This window comes from Opisthocomus hoazin, chromosome 5 (genome assembly GCF_030867145.1).
Source record: "Opisthocomus hoazin isolate bOpiHoa1 chromosome 5, bOpiHoa1.hap1, whole genome shotgun sequence".
Lineage (NCBI taxonomy): Eukaryota > Metazoa > Chordata > Aves > Opisthocomiformes > Opisthocomidae > Opisthocomus > Opisthocomus hoazin.
Window position 1 is genome coordinate 61,852,070 of NC_134418.1, and position 20,928 is coordinate 61,872,997.

At 39.9% G+C, this 20,928-nt stretch overlaps 1 protein-coding gene across 1 annotated transcript in view; it reads right to left on the reverse strand.

Moving 5' to 3' along the window:
* Positions 1-3,096: 3,096 nt before the first annotated feature.
* SMARCAD1 (SNF2 related chromatin remodeling ATPase with DExD box 1) overlaps positions 3,097-20,928 on the reverse strand; it is a 52,848-nt gene continuing 35,016 nt past the window's right edge. Inside the window, exons 10-24 of the mRNA XM_075421500.1 lie at positions 16,926-17,128; positions 15,578-15,668; positions 14,364-14,463; positions 12,773-12,832; positions 12,487-12,562; positions 11,882-12,017; positions 10,764-10,901; positions 10,360-10,455; positions 9,365-9,482; positions 8,981-9,102; positions 7,650-7,838; positions 6,656-6,774; positions 5,524-5,706; positions 3,968-4,077; positions 3,097-3,646 (exon numbers count right to left, since the gene is read on the reverse strand). Of these exons, the coding sequence (XP_075277615.1) occupies positions 3,585-3,646; positions 3,968-4,077; positions 5,524-5,706; positions 6,656-6,774; positions 7,650-7,838; positions 8,981-9,102; positions 9,365-9,482; positions 10,360-10,455; positions 10,764-10,901; positions 11,882-12,017; positions 12,487-12,562; positions 12,773-12,832; positions 14,364-14,463; positions 15,578-15,668; positions 16,926-17,128 (1,803 nt within the window). The 3' untranslated portion in view covers positions 3,097-3,584. The remainder of the gene's footprint in view (positions 3,647-3,967; positions 4,078-5,523; positions 5,707-6,655; positions 6,775-7,649; positions 7,839-8,980; positions 9,103-9,364; positions 9,483-10,359; positions 10,456-10,763; positions 10,902-11,881; positions 12,018-12,486; positions 12,563-12,772; positions 12,833-14,363; positions 14,464-15,577; positions 15,669-16,925; positions 17,129-20,928) is intronic.

The window sequence follows — 20,928 nt, forward strand, 5'->3', positions numbered from 1 at the left end:
CATGTTCTTTTAACAGGAGCATGTCTAAGGCCATTCTATTTTGCAGAGTCATTCTTGAGGTTGCTTGCAACTGTAGGTTTAACTGTCTGAATTCCTTTCTTGTTACATTTGTTAATTTTTCTACTTGACCAGTTAGTTTATATAACCAGGCCTTATTCCTATAAGTCAATAAGGGAGTCAATAAAGATTCTAAGGCCCATCCAATTTTTACTCCTGTTGAAGGCTCATTCCAGTTTTCGTCTTCTTCAACTTCTGATCTCTTTATTCGTAATAATTGCAAATTTTCAGAGTTCCCCTTAAAGGGAGTCTTTTTCCAAACTGGACATAATGTTGGCATTCTTAAAGTAATTTGTTTTACCTTACCATCAACCGGTAGGTGAGTGGACCAGGTTCCATCACTCATTGCCCAAACTAAGTGTCCTGGACTTTGAATTGTAGATTTTCTACAACTAAAGAATGTTCCTCTTTTGGGCTTATAGGTATCAGTCAACTGTAAATCATTTCTAAGTCCCCTACACTGGCATCCATATTTCAAGGCAGCTGCTAGAGGGGGAACATTTTGGATCGCTTTACTAACTGTGCTGCAATTATATATTTTTGTACAATTCTACCAGGGTACTACAATTTCCTTTTCCCGGGAAGTACTTCCTTTGTCATCGACCGATGGGAAAGCTGCAAAAATCATTCCATCCCAGGTGAAACACCAGGGAGCACTGGCCATATACTGGAACTGAGATGTGATGGCCATTGACCATACTGAATCCCACAAAGTTATTTCTTGTTTAGTTTTGTTGGACTCTTTGCATTCCCATTTCATGATTGTTCGAGTAACATTTTTCTTAACGGGTTCATCATAAGCACACCAACCTATATTGGGAAAAACTATTTGGACAAAAACATAATTTAGTAACTTCTCACAATTTGCTCTACTTCCAGGGGTTTTCCATTGTTTTCTAACATAATCTATTCGTTCTTGCCACTCAACAATGGGAACTTGTTCACAATGAGTACCGTCATTTTTGGGTTCTTTGTTACTTGAGATTTGTTGTTAAGATTCCCCACGGAACTGATTCTCCTACAGCCCTTGGGATTGGAAGACACGCAGTTATTTGGGTCACGTTTTGTAAGTTTGCAAATTCTTTTATAAGCCCGATCATCAAATTTTCTTCTGGAGTCCTCCTTGGGAGGTATATTAATTGTTCCGCTTTTATTGGCAGTGAATCGACGTTTTCTGTTCTTACTTCTAATATACTGAACAGTGCTCCCATTATCATCAGTTCCCAGATCGAGATACAGTCTCCCCACATTTTACAGCAATAGCTACTTTTTTAGATATATTTCAAAGTCAGTTTTGCAGTTTTTGGATCTCTATTGATGACTTTCCACGAAGGGGCCCTCTTCACTCGAGTGTAGTGTATCCACGGTTCTACCCCTTCTACTTTGATCGCAGTGTAAGTTGTTAACAGTACCTGAAAAGGTCCTTTCCACTTCTCCTGCAGTGGTTCAGAGTTCCAAGTCTTTATGTACACGAAATCACCTGGTTGATACTGATGCACAGGTGTATCCAAAGCAAGTGATCTGGTCAGCACAACGTACTTTCGGAGTGCTTCAAGTGTTCTTCCTAAAGAAATCAAATACATTTTTAAATCTGTTTCCCCTGTTATTTTCATATCCCCTGGGATCAAAGGAGTCTGATAAGGTTTGCCATACAGAATTTCGTATGGACTTACACCATCTTTAGATCTAGGTTGAACTTTGATTCTCAGAAGTGCTAATGGTAAAGCTTGTGGCCATTTCAAAGACACCTCTTGACAAATTTTACTTATTTGTCGCTTTAATGTCTGATTCATTCTTTCAATTCTTCCACTTGATTGTGGCCTCCAGGGGGTATGTAAATCCTAATTTATCCCTAAAATTTTACTTACTTGCTGAACTATTTCTGCTACAAAATGTGTTCCCCTATCGGAAGACATGCCAATTGGTACCCCAAACCTTGGTATTATTTCTTTTAACAATATTTTAACTACTTCTCTCGCTTTGTTGGTGCGACAAGGAAAGGCTTCCGGCCATCCAGAAAAAGTATCAATTAATACTAATAGATACTTTTTCTGGATGGCCGGAAGCCTTTCAAACCTTCAAAATATTTTAAAAGCTTGCATTCTCCATCCATTTTTCACTTGCAGAAATCACGCACAGATGGAAAAAATACCCACAGCCATAATGGAACACACACAAAAACCCCCACCAGATGCCCAAATCACGGATCAGCTCACTGACTAATCACTAGTAGTATCTAAAGACAGGCTGAAATACCAAGCAACCACAGACTCTAGCTCCTCTTCCCTACTCTTCACATAAAACTGTTTCAGTTCCTTCAAAAGACACAACAAACGTCTTCTGACTTTGACAACCACCTATAGAAGAGTGGTAACTACCTACCAAGCCCATATTGCAAAGCAGAGTGAGTGCTAGGATGCCGTTCTCCTCTGTGCTCTGAACAGAGCACGCAGCAGCTGAGGCTTTAACAGAAGGCAGGGGCAAGAAGGACTTCCCCATACTGTGCCTTCCTCCAGCTTCTAAAAAAGCAGCAGTCTGAATCTTAACTACTCCGAGTTCCAAAGGCCAAATTTCAGTCTTTTCCTCTCTCCAGGGAAATGGGCAACCTCCTCTCCTATCTCCTTCTCCTTGCCAGCAGATCATAACCTTCAGGTGGAGGCACACATCAGCACTGATACCACTGAAGCCCTTCATTTCACTGAGACAAATTCAAAATTCACTGAAACTTCAACAAGAGAAGAGATAAGCGCTGTGTTTAGGGCACTTCATCGGCAGACCGCAGATCTGGTATCTACGCCACGGACTGACAAAAAAATTGCAACCCGGGTGGAAAGTTCCATTTGGCAGGAGTTCTGTTTTTATAATCAATATCCTAACAGAACCGTGAATAGAGTATAATGCAACATTAGTAATTAACTACCTCTGGATAAAGTCAAGTCAGTTCAAATGGAACATTTCAGCTAGTTTGAAAGCTTCCTATTTGATTTATGACATGCAAGTTATAGCACACACATCCCCACAAACCATGAAATGGAAACATTTTGTTAATCTATGGAATTTTATTTGAACAAGTTGATACAAAACCGGTACGGTACATCAAATGAACCAAAACAAGCAGAAACAGACTTGAGCATTGTCAAATAAGGCACATATAAAAAAAATCTACACGTGTAATCCAGTGAAACAGACAGTTTTTATATATATATTTGGAGGTAGAAATAATTACAAAAATACTGACAAACCTTAAGCAGTAGCAGATTTGTTATAACAATTACTACTTAGGTCCCCATTTTGAAAAGTGATCTGTAAAATAATGTTTATTCGGCATCCGACGTTGGCACATTCGGGCCATTTATGTTTTTAAGCATCAAAAGAATGCTATCGGTGTTAAAAATTTTCAATAGCATGAGGAATAAAGAAACTACAAAAAGTTACAAATGTTCATAAAACTCATGGTCATCAGTAATGCAACAGTCCTTGGGGTATAACGTCACCTTTCTTCCTTGAATTCCACAACATTTTACATTTTAGAGACCTAAAGAAGCTTTTAATAGCGTGGCTATATCTGCTGGAATGGTTCCTTCTTCTCCTGAGGAATAAAAACAGGCATTAGTGCAGCTCAAACTATTTCACATAAACAGACAAAAGCCTAGATCCTGAAAACTGCACAAAAATCCTCTGCTTGCAGGAGGCTATCGTTGATTTGTGGGTCAGACTCAGAGGGCACCTCCCATCAAACCGAACAATAATCAGCACAAATACATCTTTCTAGTTTAAGATTAAAAAAAAAAAAACAACAAAAAAACCAAAACAGGCCTGTCTGCATTAAGAGCCTTCTTTTTTTTCAGCATAGTATGTTGTAGCAACTTTAATTCACTTAAGTGGACATCATTATGTGCAAAAGACTTACCTGAATCTGCTGCAGTCATATCTTGCTCTAGCTTCAATTTCTGCTGGCTGATTTTGAGCATGGATTCTTCAATAGTCCCCTTACTGATCAGCTTTATGACTTTTACTTCTCTGAAAACCACAAAATACGATAAATCCATTTTTGTAGTTTCTTTGGATTAGTGCAGAAGGGAAGGTTTGCTATGACTTTGTTCAGCTGGCAGTGGCTTAAAACAAGGAGGAGGAAATGAACAAAAGGGCAATACAAAGAGCTTAGTTTTTCTGTCACAGAATGTTTGGGGTTGGAAGGGCCCTCTGTGGGTCATCTAGTCCAACCCCCCTGCCGAAGCAGGGTCGCCTACACCAGGCTGCACAGGACCTCATCCAGGTGGGTCTTGAATATCTCCAGAGAAGGAGACTCCACAACCTCCCTGGGCAGCCTGTTCCAGTGCTCCGTCACCCTCAGAGGGAAGAAGTTCTTCCTCATGTTCAGATGGAACTTCCTGTGCTTCAGTTTGCACCCTTTGCCTCTTCTCCTGTCACTGGGCACCACTGAAAAGAGCTTGGCCCCATCCTCCTGACACCCACCCTTAAGATATTTATAAGCATTTATAAGGTCCCCTCGCAGCCTTCTCTTCTTCAGGCTAAACAAGCCCAGCTCCCTCAGCCTCTCCTCGTAGGAGAGATGTTCCGGTCCCCTCACCATCCTCGTAGCCCTCCGCTGGACTCTCTCCAGTAGCTCCTCATCTTTCTTGAACTGGGGAGCCCAGAACTGGACACAGTACTCCAGATGAGGCCTCAACAGGGCAGAGTAAAGGGGGAGGAGAACCTCCCTCGACCTGCTGGCCACACTCCTCCTAATGCACCCCAGAAAGCCACTGGCCTTCTTGGCAGCCAGGGCACATTGCTGGCTCATGGTCAACTTGTCATTCACCAGCACACCCAGGTCCCTCTCTGCAGGGCTGCTCTCCAGCAGGTCTGCCCCAAGCCTGTACTGGTGTCTGGACCAACTGTACTCTGTACTGCCAGAAAATTTGTTTCCTCCTGTACTCCCAGCCACCACAAAGTCTGAACAGTTACTAGAATCTCTGTTAACAGACACAACTCTACTTTCCCCTCATCCCATACTACAGTTGAAATACCAGTTATTAAACATATTCTATTGCTCACATCAGCTTATTCTGATGGTGGACTCTGAAACAGCCACGGTTTCACTCTTTATGACAGGGTGGCACTTTAGAGCTTAGAAGTCTCCTGAAGAGAACAAGCAGCTTTGCCAAACAATCCCAAAGACTCCAGATCTGCCTTGAAATAGTTTCTAGCACCAGAAATTTGAGAATTATAGAGAACCGGAGAGTTGCAGAGAACTGGAAAAAGGATGAGAATGTAAATAAGGTTTGTTCTGGCAGCAACGTGTGTTAAGACAATTACAATTAACTAGCTCCCACACCAACCCAGAGCTGGTTTATGCAAGTCTCCGCTTAAAATTGAATTTTTAATCATAAAATACTGCCCTTTATGCCTCCTTTGAGAGCTTTTCTCCAAGAAAAGCCAAGCATTATAATTAAAGAGTCTTACCTTGTCTGACCTACTCTATGGCATCGGTCTTCAGCCTGCTTATCGTTGTATGGGTTGCAATCAATGTCATGAAGAATAACAACATTTGCTGAGGTCAGATTAATTCCCAAGCCACCAGCTTTGGTTGACAGGAGGAATACAAATATGCCCATATCGGTATTGAACTGATCTATTAGATGTATCCTGCAGAACACAAGAAAACGCAAATCAGGCCTCGAAGACAACATCACACTGGCTCCAGAGCTGAATACAGAAATTAGGATGATCTTTTCAAAGCAAGGACAGTGGCATTGCAAAGCAGCTCAAAAGTACAGATGTTACGCAGAAGGACAAAGGGTACCAACAGTCCTCAGCAGTGACCAGAGAAACATACTCAGAGTTACAGATCGATAGCAAAGAATGAGAAGATGCTTGGAAAAAGATTTTGGATGATCACAGGATACAAAGAGCAAGCTGGAGGATGAGGGAAGACCGAAGTACATGAAACAAATGAGGGGAGGGAGGAATTGAGCTCCATGGCTGTCTTCTATACTAATTGCACATACAAGGGTAGTTAGTAACAGATTTCAGCTGTAAGTGGGAAATAATACCACAGCAAGAATGACACTTCTTTGAAATGAAGGAAAGGGCATCTAAAAAAAAATTTAAAAAAAATCATGAAACAGCAAACAGCAGAAAACCAGCATAGCTCAAATATAAAAAAAAAAAGCACTGCAACACTTTCAGCTGTGAATTCAGCTGAGAATGTCTCAGAGCAAGTGGTTTGTCTTACAGAAGCAAAGGGGCTTCTCTGCCTACTGTAACACAGATATACTATACTTCCAAGGAATATCTACAGGGGAGCTTTTGTTATAGCATGCTGACACACAAGCAAATCAAACACACCATGAACTGCTGAAAACAAGTTTTCCATTTCAATTGCTAAGACTGTAACCCAACCACCTGAAACTCATCTTTCAGCCTCATCCTTACTGAGGTGATCTGAAATCCAGCACTGAACCCTTCTACAGTCAATGCCCACTGACCACAGAGTTCTATACACTGGAAAACAAAGGTAAGGGTTTTAAGTAGCCTCCCCACCTCACGCACACATCCATTTTTGCGCTCTCATCTTCAGCTAAAAGTCACATACCGATCAGAAATCTGTGTTTTTCCATCCAACCTAATGTACCTATGTTGCCAATGCTTTAGGAAAACTTCCAAGATATCCAGCATCATAGTAAACTGGCTGAACAATACAACTCTGTCACCCTGGAAATGACAAAGCAAAACAAAAGTTTTAAAACACATCAGCTACAAACTACACAAATACTTTGTTGGTGCAAATAAGTGATTTTACTTTAACCGAGTTCTTCTCTTCCAAACTAAAGACTAAGCTGAAATTCACCAAGTCAGGACTGACTTTCAGTAAAGACATTGTATCCAGTATTTCTGCTGCCTTAACCCACCTTTTGTCAGTGCAACATTTTTTTCAGTTACTTTGTAATTAGGTGACTCAACCTAGAAATCATACATCAAATGCATAAGTGACAGATCTGCTCCATCGATAAACATCAAAAATATTTTCAATAAAAACTTAAATTTAAGCTATTTTCTGTATCATACAGAGCAGTAGTAGTCTGTTGTCTGGAATAATCAAACAGCTGCACAGCATACACTTCTACAAATTCAGGATACTCTGAAGTATTTGTAAAATAAGCCAGTTCGACACTGACTCAAAGCAGTGATCTCTTCTTACCTTTACACTGGCTTAACACATACATGATTATTCTAATGTAATACAGTCTTACATAACTGCCAAAAGGTCAAAGTTCATGAGCTGTGAAAGTTATACTAGCCCTCCATACATTAAGAAAGTCGTGTTAACTCGAGATGAATATTCTGAAACTTAGAGAATGGGAAAGCTTATTTCAGCTGTCTCTCAAGTGACATGTGTAGGCAGGACTGCACATTAAAAACTAAGTATTGCTTTGCAATACTGCACATGCACTAAATCACATTGTAATACTCCACAGAAAAGCAACTGGTTGCATATACACCTAGCAGACGTTAATTTAACCAGTTATTTAGAGCCACCCTCCTTTGGACGGACAGGAAAAGATGTTTCTGCCATCTGTAGTACCAACCTTCTCTTTAAGGTCAGAGAGAATGCGTTCCAGTGCTCTAAACTTTCCAGAATCCAAGATCTGATCCACGTCTAACTTGAAGTCACTGACGTTAGAATATTGCTTACAAAGCAAATGCAGCTCAAAATCTGTCATTACTGTCATATCTTCAAAGATAAGGTCAGGGTTAGCATCACAATGCGTGGGTTCCTGTTAGCAAAAATGAAGGGAAATAATGCAATACACATTCTCTCCAGACAGACGTGAAGAAACAAAACCACCACACAATAACATCCAAAATTTCTGAAAGGCCAAAGCAGCACAACTAGACATAGACAAATGCCAGAGCGTGGCTCATGCATGCAACAAAAGATGAACTCTGCAACCCCAGGTATATAGTAGAGGACCATTACTTCGCAATTTAGTTTTTACAAGAACTTGTACTACCAAAAACTAAGAAGTATATGCTCAACCTCCACAGCAATTACCTAGTTCCCATCAAGCCCTATGACCTTTTACCCCCGTATCAGATCTCTTCCCCTGAAGACACATTCCCTAAAAGGGAAGTCCAATCCTTGGATAGATGGTAGAAGACATGGGAAGCCCAGCCCAAGATGTAGGGTGGGTAGAGGGATGTCATGCCTGGAAGAAAGAGGAAAAGAAAAGCCACATCTGGAGAGTACGATGGTATGAGTAGGAATAAAAAGGGACAAAAATCCTTCATAAACCAATGGGTGACTTCTTCCCTTCCCCCAAACATTGACTGGCTTTATGTTAGCAAAGCTGCAGATATTCAAAGCCAGCTGCAACTTTCTTAGAGCACCTGCTACACATTCAGATTTTTTGTCATATATACTTTCAAAAGAAGCAACTATTTTCCCCAAACTCCACAGGCATTAACCCCAGCCAAATTAAAAACAAAAAAAATCCTCAACAATTCAATACTTATGCTTTCCCTGTTTTAGTTCTGTACAGTCTAGATTTCTTGCTGCTCAGAAAATACTAAACTCAAGTGCGCACCCAAGATCTTTTTTCTTAAGTACTTTGGTTTTCAGTTTTGGGGTGGAGGGAAGAGGTGTTAAAGGGGAGCTAATGAAAAGGAGATGACTGCAGTCCCACGACTATTCCCTCCATTCTAATGTCTGATACAAACAAATCAGTGTTAAAACACATACAGAGCTTGATTAGAGAACTGGATAGATGCAGAAAAATAAAAAGCAGCAACAATGAATTGTTTTGCAAAGACACATTTTGGCCAGAGAACTGACAATAATATTAATAAAAAAAATCTATTTAAGTTGCTTTCAAAATTCTGAGAAATTAATGATTGCTTCTGAATCTTATCACCTTACCTTGAGCATCAGCGTGGACATTGTCTTGAGCTTGTCAGTTGTGTAATATTGACGGTGCAAGAGAGGGTGATTAGCCATTTTTCTAAGTTGCATCATTACATTTCCCATATCAGAGTTTTTCTCTGTAAACAAAGAAATAAGGTATATTCAGAATTAGTACATAGATGCTTATCTGATGCATCTTTATCTCTCAAGAGAATTTTACTTGTAAGGATTGAATTTGACATTTCACCTATTACCTGAACTTAGGAAAAAATCAGAGACGGGATACCATCAGCTTACAAATGTTCAAACATTTCTACAAAGCAAGGGCTTTATAGTCGCATTTGGCTTATGTCTGGGCATGAAAAAAATCCAGCAAAAGGAAACGAGATCCTCACATACCATTACTGTTAATAGTTTTCTTGAGCTTGTTTACAAGATCACAGTATAGTTGTTCCTGTTTCTCAGACATGGCACATAATTCAACGAGATCTTTTTTGGGAGGTAGCTGTTTAAGGACCTGATGAAATAAAAACATACCAGGTAAAAACTGTACTGTAGTGAACAGTCAATAGTTCTGTACTATCTTACAAGCCTGCTTTTAAGCTACTCTATTCATACTCCCTATCTCATCTCCTTTCATTGGCTACAACTTCATTAAGTCAGCAGTTCAACTGACAAATTCAGAACTTGTTTTGGATTATACATCCCTTCCCCATCAAGTAACATGGTCTGCACACTCCAAAACTGCACGACATAGTAATACATGCAATACCTGGAACCTACACTCATGGTAGTCAGAGATACCCCCCCTTCAGGCCAATTACTACTAAGTATCCAAGTGCACGGAAACATGTATCGGATCATTATTAAGTTCTCCCTTTCTTTTATATATGCAATCCTAAATAGGAGAATTTAAATAGGCTTTGGGTTTTAGAATGAAAAAGAAACATTGTGATGATAGCAAAATAACACACACGTTTCTAGTCATACAGATGCACAAGTACATACATGCACATTCACTGCCTTAATACTTTCAGTTAAAATAAAACATCATTACTATAAAGTGACAAGTAAGTTTTGTGGTTAAAGTGGAGGATTTCTCACTTCTCATCTCTTAGCAGCACACCGAATTATCTTTTGGTGATCCTGCCTAACTAAAATTCCCAACTGCAAAGTCAGCAAATAATGAGGATCAAAACCCAAAGCTGCAGTAAGTCACATTTTTACTTGGTAACTCCCGAAAGATGAAAGATAGCTCAAGTTTCTTGCTCTTCCTAAATAAAATGGTAAAACTAGCACTGACAAAATTTGACATTAAATTCTACTGTTAGTCTCAAAGATTAGCAGGCTTTTTGATAATATGAATTTATCTTATTTTAAAGATAAAACATTACCTCATCTTTTACTCTTCTCAAGATGAATGGTTTTATTATCTGCTTCGCATGTGCAATTCTCTCCTTTTCATATATGCTTTGTTCTTCAGCACTCTTCTAAGGAAAATATTGGAAGAATTCAATTACAGTGTGAAGTTTTCAGCTGTAACAACACCACCTCAACTACTCTAGCTTGATGAAAAACGCAGCCAGAACAGACAAATCTAACAGGACCATTAGTATTCTGAAATATCCTGTTATGACACATTTTTACTTTAAATGGTTTACTTCATTGTTTCATTTTCTAGATTTTCATAATCAATTTACCTGTTTTCATAAGATACTAATATAAAACAGGAATTAAGCACAGCAGTGTTCAAGCAAAAAAAAAAGTTATTTTCAAGAAGAGAATATATAACACTCACTGTTTTTGAAGAGAACATCCTTCGGATTTCACTTGTGCTACTGCTGAACATATGCGGCATGACAAAATTCAAGAGGGACATCAATTCCAGCAGATTATTTTGAACCGGAGTCCCCGTCAACAGTAAGCGATTCTTTGCCTATTTGTCCGAAGTGGAAAACAGCAGTGAGAAGCATTAGTTGAACAGGTTAAAAATTAATATTGGCATAAACAACATAGCTATGGAGAACTGAGTAAATGAACTTGGTTTAATAATAACTATTTAAACTTAAAAGATACTTAGATCTCATGGAATAATGTCCTGTTTAAGTCAAAATAGTTTACGGATCTGTGGGTAACTGAGCACTTATCAATTTAAGACTATTCAAGAAGCCTAATCCAGATGTAAGAAAAGCCTTCCTGGCTCTAATAGGGTTTTTCTTGTTTGTGTGATTTTTTTAAAATTTATGTACTGCTTGTAGCTCCCATATCATTTCTTTTCTAATGTCATAAAAAAAGTACAAGCCATAGATTAACTACTTAATGATCACATTCTTAAAAATGCTTTTGATGAAAATATAATCTTGCAAACTAAGTTGCAATAAGCTATCATAAGTATATGATTACTGTACCAATACTACAGTGCTAAATCACAGTGATTAGAGAAAGAGTGGTACTCAAATTTTCTTTTTCAAATGCTGCTGACTCAGTCCACAAGTGACAAGAAAACAAATTATTTTAAAGCTAGCTTTTCTTGCACAGTCCTGTCAGAGTAGGTCCTTAAAAACTACAATCTGTCAGCACAAGTCATCAGAACAACAATCTTTAATACCGTGGAATAAAACTGGAAAATTGCTTAATACTGAACTACTACCATCAATGCAATTATAGCATCATTACAATGATGCCATAGGTAATTTGTTACATTTCTTTGGGAGCTTGTCTTCCTGAAAGAGTTCACAATGCAGGATTCACTCCTAAGATCACATGAACACTTAGTTTCCCTTGCATACTGCAGTTTCTGGAACATCATGTGTATAAGAACGTCACAGTTAATAGTCCATTTTCCCTCAGCCCATAACTACAAAACAGAAAAAACAGGAGTTGTCCCCCTAAGCCAACAATAACTAAACCTCTTACATTAATTGTCATAAGGTGCTGGTAGCGTACAGAGCTCATGTTTTTGAGCATATGACCTTCATCAAAAATTGCATAGTTAAGCTTCAACCTGCGAAACAGTCCTCGATCATCCGAGCTGCTAATTGCACAATTGTATCTGTCAGAGAAAGATATCATAAAAAACACATCAAATGCAAATTTAACATGAACATACTGCTCTCACAATCATATTAAATTCCCTAAAATTGTTAAGAGCTACGGACAGAAGAGGCAGGGTACCACGTCAAACTGCCTAGAAGTAACCAACCACAACACAGTTTACTACTGGCAAATAGCTACAGTTTACTTGATGAGCCAGTGAACTCCATAACACTTTCCAAAAACCTGTGCAAATCTATCACAAAGTATCCATTAGTATTTACTATTTAATAGCTAGATAAATAGGATCTAAAGCATCTATTACACAGTATCTGCTATAGCATTAATAAAATTCTAGTTAACCACTACCCGAAACCAATATTAAGTTCCCTTCCCACCTCCCCAAAACCCAGACCTTGGTTTGTTGTACCACTAGAGGTCAGTAGGAGCTAACCGAATCTCACTTGGTATTTAATTACTGTACTTACGTAGTTACAATCACGTTGAAATCAACCACTTTGTTATTAATGTCCACCCTGAGATGTTTCCGATCTTCTTGCGATCCTATGAAAGCACAAAAGCATACAATGAGCACAATATGTATAATTTATATATGCGTAAAATTTTAAGACAGTATACAGAAATACAGTCAGCAATAAATTTGTACTGAAACAACTGTCTTAAAACAATACTTCCATGAACAATTCATGGTTTTGTAGGCTGATCGTGCAAACAACTGTATTATTAGGTTAACTTCTAAATTACATTCCTCACCATAGTAAAAAAGGACGTTCAGCTCAGGACACCACAGATGAACCTCTCTTATCCAGTTATCTGCAAGATATCATTAAAATAAAACCCAAGTCATTTATACTTTATTACATCTTGCATAACTTCAGACACACCTTAGCATTAAACCATACATCTGATTTCAAAGGAAATCCCTTTAAACTCTCCTGAAGGTTAAGAAACCTTCTATGTAAAAGCTGGAACACTGGTAATATATAAGGACATTAAACAATCCACAAGTGGGCTTTAAGTAACTCTTGCTTAACCACCCTGCACTTTAAACTCCTACAGAAACAGAACCTGCACAGTCTGTAGCCACCACGTAAAATTATCCAATGCTTAACTTTTCAGCCCTGTTTCTTCCCTAGACAGCTCATTCCTCAAAGCAAATCACTTCATTTGTCAGTACTTGCATCTAAAAGTGTTTCATCAGGAGAGACAGTGCCTCTGGGATTTGGCACGGAAGCCTGACAGCTCGACCCAGCTCCAGGTGCGCAGACAGCAGAGCGGCCACCGGCGACGATACCGTGCCCGCGGGGAGGCTGCGTGGCAGCCAGGACAGACGCTGGCCCCAAACCGCAGCAGAAGGGGTCTCTGGTGAACGCCGCTTGGCCGCGGCTGGGCCCGGATCGGGGCTGAGCAGATGACCTCGGAAAAGCGTCAGGAAAGCTGCGGGTAGACCACGCTTCCCAGGCATCCCCACGCTGCTCGGCTTGGACCAACCTGTGCTACCGTGCATGAGCCTTTACGGTCCGCTTCACAGAAGCACTTTCATTTACACCTTTATGTACACCTCAGGTTTTAAGTAACACGCCTTTTTAAGAGTTATTTTTAAAAGATGGGTTCTAGTGGATTTTAAAAGCACACTGAAAATGGCAATTTTGAACTGATGTTGAACACCCACAAGCTTTTCTGATGTGTTAAGAGAATTTTTTTAAGCCCATATCGGTATTTTAATTCAAAAGCAGCATTTTCTTTCTAAATCAAACTTGCTACTTTCTGCTTACTACAATCATTCAACAAAACCAAATTTTACTCCATGGAGAACTAGTTTCTGCTCAAACTCATCAGCTTCGCTGACATACTTTATTCCACCATATTACTCCTGCTTTCAGCTGAGGTCATTAAACAATCAAAACACACAACCAAACGACAGTCAGCCTCATCGTTTTAGGATTTTGATGTGCTGTGACAGATTCTGTGCAGCAAAGAGGAAAAAAGACATTGAAAGTCTCAAATGGCACGAAACCTAATCCCAAGCGCTGCCCGAAGACTAGGGATTTCAGCCAATATTCAGTAAGTAAAAAGACTACTTTGCTAAACAAGTTCAAATTGTAACAAGCAGTTTGATTTTTTGTAAACCACACAAAGCATATTTGAAAAAATTTCCATCTTAGGTCTAATTAATTCAGAACAAGCACGTCTTCAGTACAGTTTGCATTCCAATTCAAATTACTTAAGGAGTTGAACATCACCATAAGAAAACGAAAGTTTTTTTCACACAATTATCTTTGTCTCACAGTCTATCCACAATTTTTTTTTAAACAAACAAATAATTCTGCAGCTTGTAACTTACCTAGTGTTGAAGCTGGCACAACTATCAAATGGGGACCCCTATTGCCCTCTTGGTAGAGATAAGCTAGAAATGCAATAGCTTGAATTGTTTTTCCTAAGCCCTAAGAGAAAACAAATCCATTTAAATAAAATTTACAGTCTGTAGAGAACATATTTCATACTCCTAAGACAATTACAGTGTAGTCAATGTTAACTAAAGATTACAAATCTGCACAGAAAAATTGTTCTGTTTAATCATATTGTTTCACAGAAGACAATTCCTTCCGAAGTTCAATCACTGCAAACTATCTTTTCAGCTCAACATTTAAGCATCAGGGATTCATCTTTTCCATTTATGTAGTTTTCCATTTTAGTTCAAGTTCATCCCTCAAATCTTCTTCAAAAATTTACCTTCCTGAAACAGTGCTGCAGACAAACGATTACTTGGAAACTAATTGTTTCTTTCCCTTTCAGCCAGTTGTACAAACAATATTCCAGCTATTTCTGATCGGGAATTTAATATGGAAATCAGATTTCTTTAAGATGAGGCTATGTTTCTGCCAATACTCAATTTCCTGTCTTCTGTATCATGGATTTTAAAACTTATCTACTACAAAATACGCATATAAGGTAGTTCTTATAAATATGAAACTTACAGAAGTTGAGAAACACTGCCTAAGTCTTAGTGAAGCAAACCCATCCATTCACTCACGGTTTGTGACAAGATGAATAGCAGCCAGGAATAAAAGCAACTGACACCACACTTAGCGCTTAGCAGCTGCATCACTAAGTTTATTCTGTTGTACAATTACTGGTGGTGTCAGTACCAAACAAAATCTCAAACTCATAAGCTTTTATCTCTTATTTCAAAACTTACAGGAAGCGTAACGACAAGAGATGGCTGAAATGGTGGAATTATATTTATGGGCAAGGAGCTATTAAAATGAATGGCTTGAGGATAATCTGTTGTGGTAGAAACTGTGTCCGTCACATCAGAAGACACCATGTGACCTGTAATTATCCGTGTCCATGAATCTTAAGCTACCCTTGACTTTCAAATTTAAAGCAAGAGCTCACCAGTTTCTAAACATCTAGAGAAACTGTTTGCAATTTAAGTTATATTACCTGAAAGAAATTACTTAGAATCTGCTTGGAGTTTCTAGGAAATGAAAGAATTTAACAAAGTCATTTCTGCAAAACATTTAACAACTCTTAAATAATCAGCTTCACACTTACCATTTCATCAGCCAATATGCCATTCAATCCGTGCTTATGCAGCAGCGCTAACCAGTTCAAACCAATCTTCTGATATGGCTTGAGTTGCAAACTGTTAAGACATCAAGCTTAACATGTTACCATCTTTAATTTGTTTCCCCGTGAAACACAACTTTACACTTCTGTTCATCACAGAACAGTAAGTTTAACATTGCCTGCATTTAAATGGACCCAGATCTCCTTGTGTAGTGAAAAACACAAACTTTATTTAATCAGTCACCTGAATACCAAAGAGCATTTCTGAACTAAGTATTTTATCTGAACTTTCATATATCTTCAATGATCAAAATGAACATTACAATTAATTCCCTTCTAAAATCAGAGAGCCACAACCAGTTAAAAGCAGTTTATACAACTGCTAATTTTTAAAATACACAAAAAATTAAGTAGCATTTAGCAGCTGCAACACTAAGTTTGCCCTGTTGTACAACTACTGGTGGTGTCGGCACCAAACAAAAAACAAAACGCACAACCCACAAAACACACTCTACAGCAAGTCACCTAGGTCAGCATTTTTCGCCAAACGAGAAACACCACGGATAAGCTCCCTCCCAACAGTTCACTCTCCCTCTCAGGTGTTATTTTGACAGAGCTGAAAATCCTTTTGCTATTTACCACTAACAGCCTCCGAATCTGGTCTAGGTTGCTACTCTGGCCATTTCCACTTCACCCCTATGCTTCCTAACCCTTCGGGATAATATCCCCCACCATACCCATTTCCATTCCTCCTAAGCTGTCTCTTTATTCCCAATATCCATTTGGAGATCCTTATCAATTTACATCTCTGAAATAAATCCTTCCCCAACACATCCCTGGTGCCTCTCCCACTGAATACAGAGTTCCAGATCATCTTGTACATCTCAACTTTCCAAATGCGGTCTTCAGTCCGGCTGATAAACCTTACAAGTTTGCTCAGATTCATTTCAATTTGACATGTTTGAAATATAAGGTCCCCCATTACAGAAGCAGTTTTGTTCGGCTGTTTGTTTGAAATCAGCTGACAACTCATGACCCATCACTCCAGGTTGGCTTCCACATTCATCAAAAACCAGAGCAAGTAAAACAAGGTATTGAGCACTGTTAATATCTTTTTGGTTTTATGTTCCTATCCTCCTCACCAGCTTTCCTGATACACTTAAAAACATTTGTTGAATTTCCTCAAGTGTTGCACATCGTTACCTAGCTCACTGAGAGCTGTTGTGTCAAACACTTGCACCTATACTTTCATAGACTACAGTTTTGAAAATCCCAGTCTTCACGTATACCTTATTACCTGACACTCTTGTAAGTATAAAAAACCAAAAGATACCTCTGATTCAGAATGGAGGGCTGCTCTATGTTCCATCCACATCCGCCATCTTCGGTAATCCTGGTTACTTGTTTTGTCAGTTTATTTGAAATGTCTTCACATTTATTCATGAGCTTTAGAACCACGTCCCTCTCCTTCAGCAGTATCTTGCAGTTCCACACTATGTCTTCTGACAAACCAGTAGTCTTAGTCATTTTTGTAAACTGCAAAATAATTTAAAAAAAAAAAACAACTATGAACACTGGTAATAGCAGCAAAGGTGCTACAGTGAAAATCCACAGCTGCTGCAGGCAGTAAGCAATTCAAGCAGCAGACAGCACCAGCATCCCGATCTCCTCTCAACATTTCAATTATTCCTTACACACTCGGCTCACTGCAAAACTGTGTGAATCCACACCGAACGTTATCGTTACCGCTCCTCACACTGTAAAATATATCTTAAAACATGAGACAATTTCTTTGAAGAGTTTCTAACGTAAAATATAGGAGCTTTAAACTCCTAAAATCCTCAACAGGAGGCAACGTACAGCGCAAAGCAAGCTTTGAAGGCCAGGCCCACTAACAGAACAAAACCACAAAAGGAAGAACAAAAAAAAAAATCTACTGATTATCATTAGATCTCCTTTTAAGCAATCCCTATTAGATACTAAAGACATAAGATGCAATCATAATGTAGGCATCAAGGCAAAACAACCTATGAAGGCAGCTATTAGGATTTTGTTACTAATTTGTCTGGAGCTCAGCATTACTCGGTCCCACTTCTAACTGTACCACAAACAGCACATTCACAATGGACTTAGGCAGACTGGAAAAAATTAAAGATTTAAGGGATAAGAAGTTTCTCAAAACTATGTCAGGTTTTTTGTGGTCACTAAGTACTGACAGGCCCAAAAAGATCAGCAAGAACTGGTTCATTCTTTTCAGTTCTTCACATTTCAGTGTCAGAGAATTTCTTCACCAAGCTAAGATTCACCTAAGCTTTGTTCTTGCAACAAACACATTCATTCTTGACACAGCAGCCTTTCTTCCACCACTTGCTTCCTCAAGTCCACACTAGCTACTTTGCATTTCCTTCCTCTAAACTTCGTATCCTCGCTACAATATGGATATTCTCCATTTTAGAGCCAAGCAGCCTGAAGCTGTGCCAAAACCGGCCCTTCGGGCCCATCAACTTCTCCTGGATTCCATGTAGGGCCGGCCTGCAGGAAGCGTAAAACCTTCTAATGAATTTATTTCTGCAATAACTGGGGTCACATTTGTGATGCCCTATACCGGCAGACTTCCATTACAGTTTGGGGGGTGTTTTGGCTTGTTTGTGGTTTTTTCCATTTTGAACAACACCCAGAAAGTTTACCAACACTCACAGGTTAAACCAGGTTAAGGCACACAAGTCAACACTTGTGAAAAAGTTTTCTAAATAGACACCTCTATTTAGAAATAAAAAGAAACAAAGAATATGATTTTTAATAGGTCATTAAAAAATTTCAACATTTGTTTTGATGCCTAAAGCTGTGGTTGGCATGAATATAAATCCTGTAATCTATAGTTATTAACAGAAATTATATTGTTTTGTGTCAGTACATTAACATTAATCTCCGAGTTACAACAAGAAAAACTTTAGCCACTGGTCTACATGTGAAACCTACCATGTTACCCTGTGTTGCAGAACACAAATCAGATCCTTGTGTGGCCTTTGGCTTACCAGAGTTTCTGACATCCTCCCAGGTCCATTTTTTCCAAATGAGGTCCAAAAATGTGAGACCATCATGGACAACTGAACCCATGAGCTTCCACAGCACGCTTTGAAGAAAGGGGCACCAGAGTCCCGGGCTGCAGCAGTGCCTCACAGCACACAACCGCCCCGCCGGCAGGCTCTGCTTGGGCTTACTTTACATTACTTGAAGGCGATTTAGGATTTCACTTTACTGCTAAAGAGTGAAAGTCAGCCTCAACCTTGATCAACAAACCCCAGTTCCAATTTAAGCAGCTCCCATTTCTAACCCGATGCAATTGCTGCTTTCCTTCAGCTTGCTTTGGTGCAAGTTGCTTCTGGATTTCCTGCTATTTGGGGTTTTGTAGCAGTTTGTACACATGCAGCCAAGCAACATGAGAGATGAGAAAAAAGCCAAAGCTACCCTCCCTTGAGTTTATATCTCCTAGATCATATACTACTGCAGTATACAGAATACGATGGACAAGTGAGTCCATCTTTCCCTGCTCAGTTCTCCCATTCCCCTTAAAGCAATAAGCTAAATACATGCTATGTCAGAATTTCTATGTAACATTTTGCGTGAGTTTAACTTGCGTGCACTCCTTAAGAATTTGTAATTTCTAAAAGCAATGAACATCGTTGAATTCTCGAAAAGTCTTTAAATGCTAAAAGAGATGGCTTATTTTGTGCTGCAATAATTATACTGGGAATGAGAGTAAGGAAAGGATACAGCAAACCTCATACAGATACATATATTTCTACACTGAAAGGACATTCAAGCAGTTAACAATTATAAACCTTACAAATTACAAACTAAATAGCATTAAACTCCCTCCAGTTCGTACCCCTCCGCTTACCAGAGGCAGCGTGAAATTGCACCGGGCACACACAAGAGGCCAAGGACCAGAACACCTCCCCACACCCCAGAAGCTCAGCTGGGCTCCTTCTGGAGCCAGCCGTGGCTCTGCCCTTGCTCCTAGGCACACACGGAACACGGGCAGCACTGCCGTGCCGTGACCGTGTTTACAGCCTGTCTGCTGCGGAAACGCTGCTGAGAGCTGCCATTTCCAGCACTGGCCAATTCCAACAGTCTGGAAGAGAGAGCTCTGTCAAAATACAATTAAGCGCCAATGAGTTTTTTAGAGGAGTGAGGGTGAGGAGGAAGCATGATGCGTGCCCAGAAGTGCTTCCACCAAGGAAAGAAACCATGGTGTCTGCCGGCTTGCAACGTGTGCCACTGGGGTGTCACCAGGACCCCGAACCGAACAGGAGAGGAAGGTGGGAAGCCAACGTAGCAAAGGACCCACCAGGAGGGGAGGTATGTCTAATGGCTGTCATTTTACTGACACATCTCTATCCCAAGGAGGTGTAGAGCGTGAAGCTGGTACAGAGCAGGCCAGCACCGTGACAGGCATCGCAGAACACTAGCCCCTTGCACCAAAGCTACCTAATACGTGGCATCAGACCAAGACACAGCGAGGTGAACTTTCCTCTTCACCCTGTCTCGCAGTCTGCTCTCAACCCTCATCTTTGCCTTGCCCTCCGCAGCCACCCATATTCTCGGTGCTCCTCCCTCCCTCCCTGTCCTCACAGCCCCACTTTCTGCTGACCACCCTTTCGCCTGCCTACCCCCCCATCCCCATGCGCTCCCCTACAATCCCCAGCTCCCAGCAGCGGAGAGCTGCTCCTCATGAACTCCTGCTCTGGCATCTCCCGCTTGAGCATCACACCTCCGTTTCTGTCTCAGAGGGCAACTTGAAGCTGCGAACACAAGGAGTACTCAAACGCGCCCTCTCAGAGCACACGTCCCAATTTACTTTGTCACCTACAGCTCCCCCACAACGTATTCTGGAGAGAAGCTGGAGGTCCTCGCACAGAGAAGCGTCACTTCTCTGAATGAGAAGACAGACACCTGAAGCCTCAGGGACAGAGCCGAGCACTCTTTACACAAAGTAGTGTAGCTAGCCACCTCCAGCACTGAAGACTGGACACAACTACCCTCCTGCAAAATGTAGCTGACCTACAGTATGGGCACTTCTGAACTGCCAAAGGAATTAATCCTCGCGAGCATGGACTTTTTCAGCGCTCTCCATTTATTTTCAGAGCACCTTGTTAAATTTCTTCTTGTGTATTTTAAGTGGTACTAGATCAAGTTAAACATCTGTCTTAAGTATCCGCTCCAAAGAATAAGTATTTTCAAGCATTCTTAAAAACTTCACAAGCTTGAAATCCATTTAAATACCTCTGAAAAAAATCTTAGTTCAACTTAAAAAGCTTGTCTAGAATAAAAAA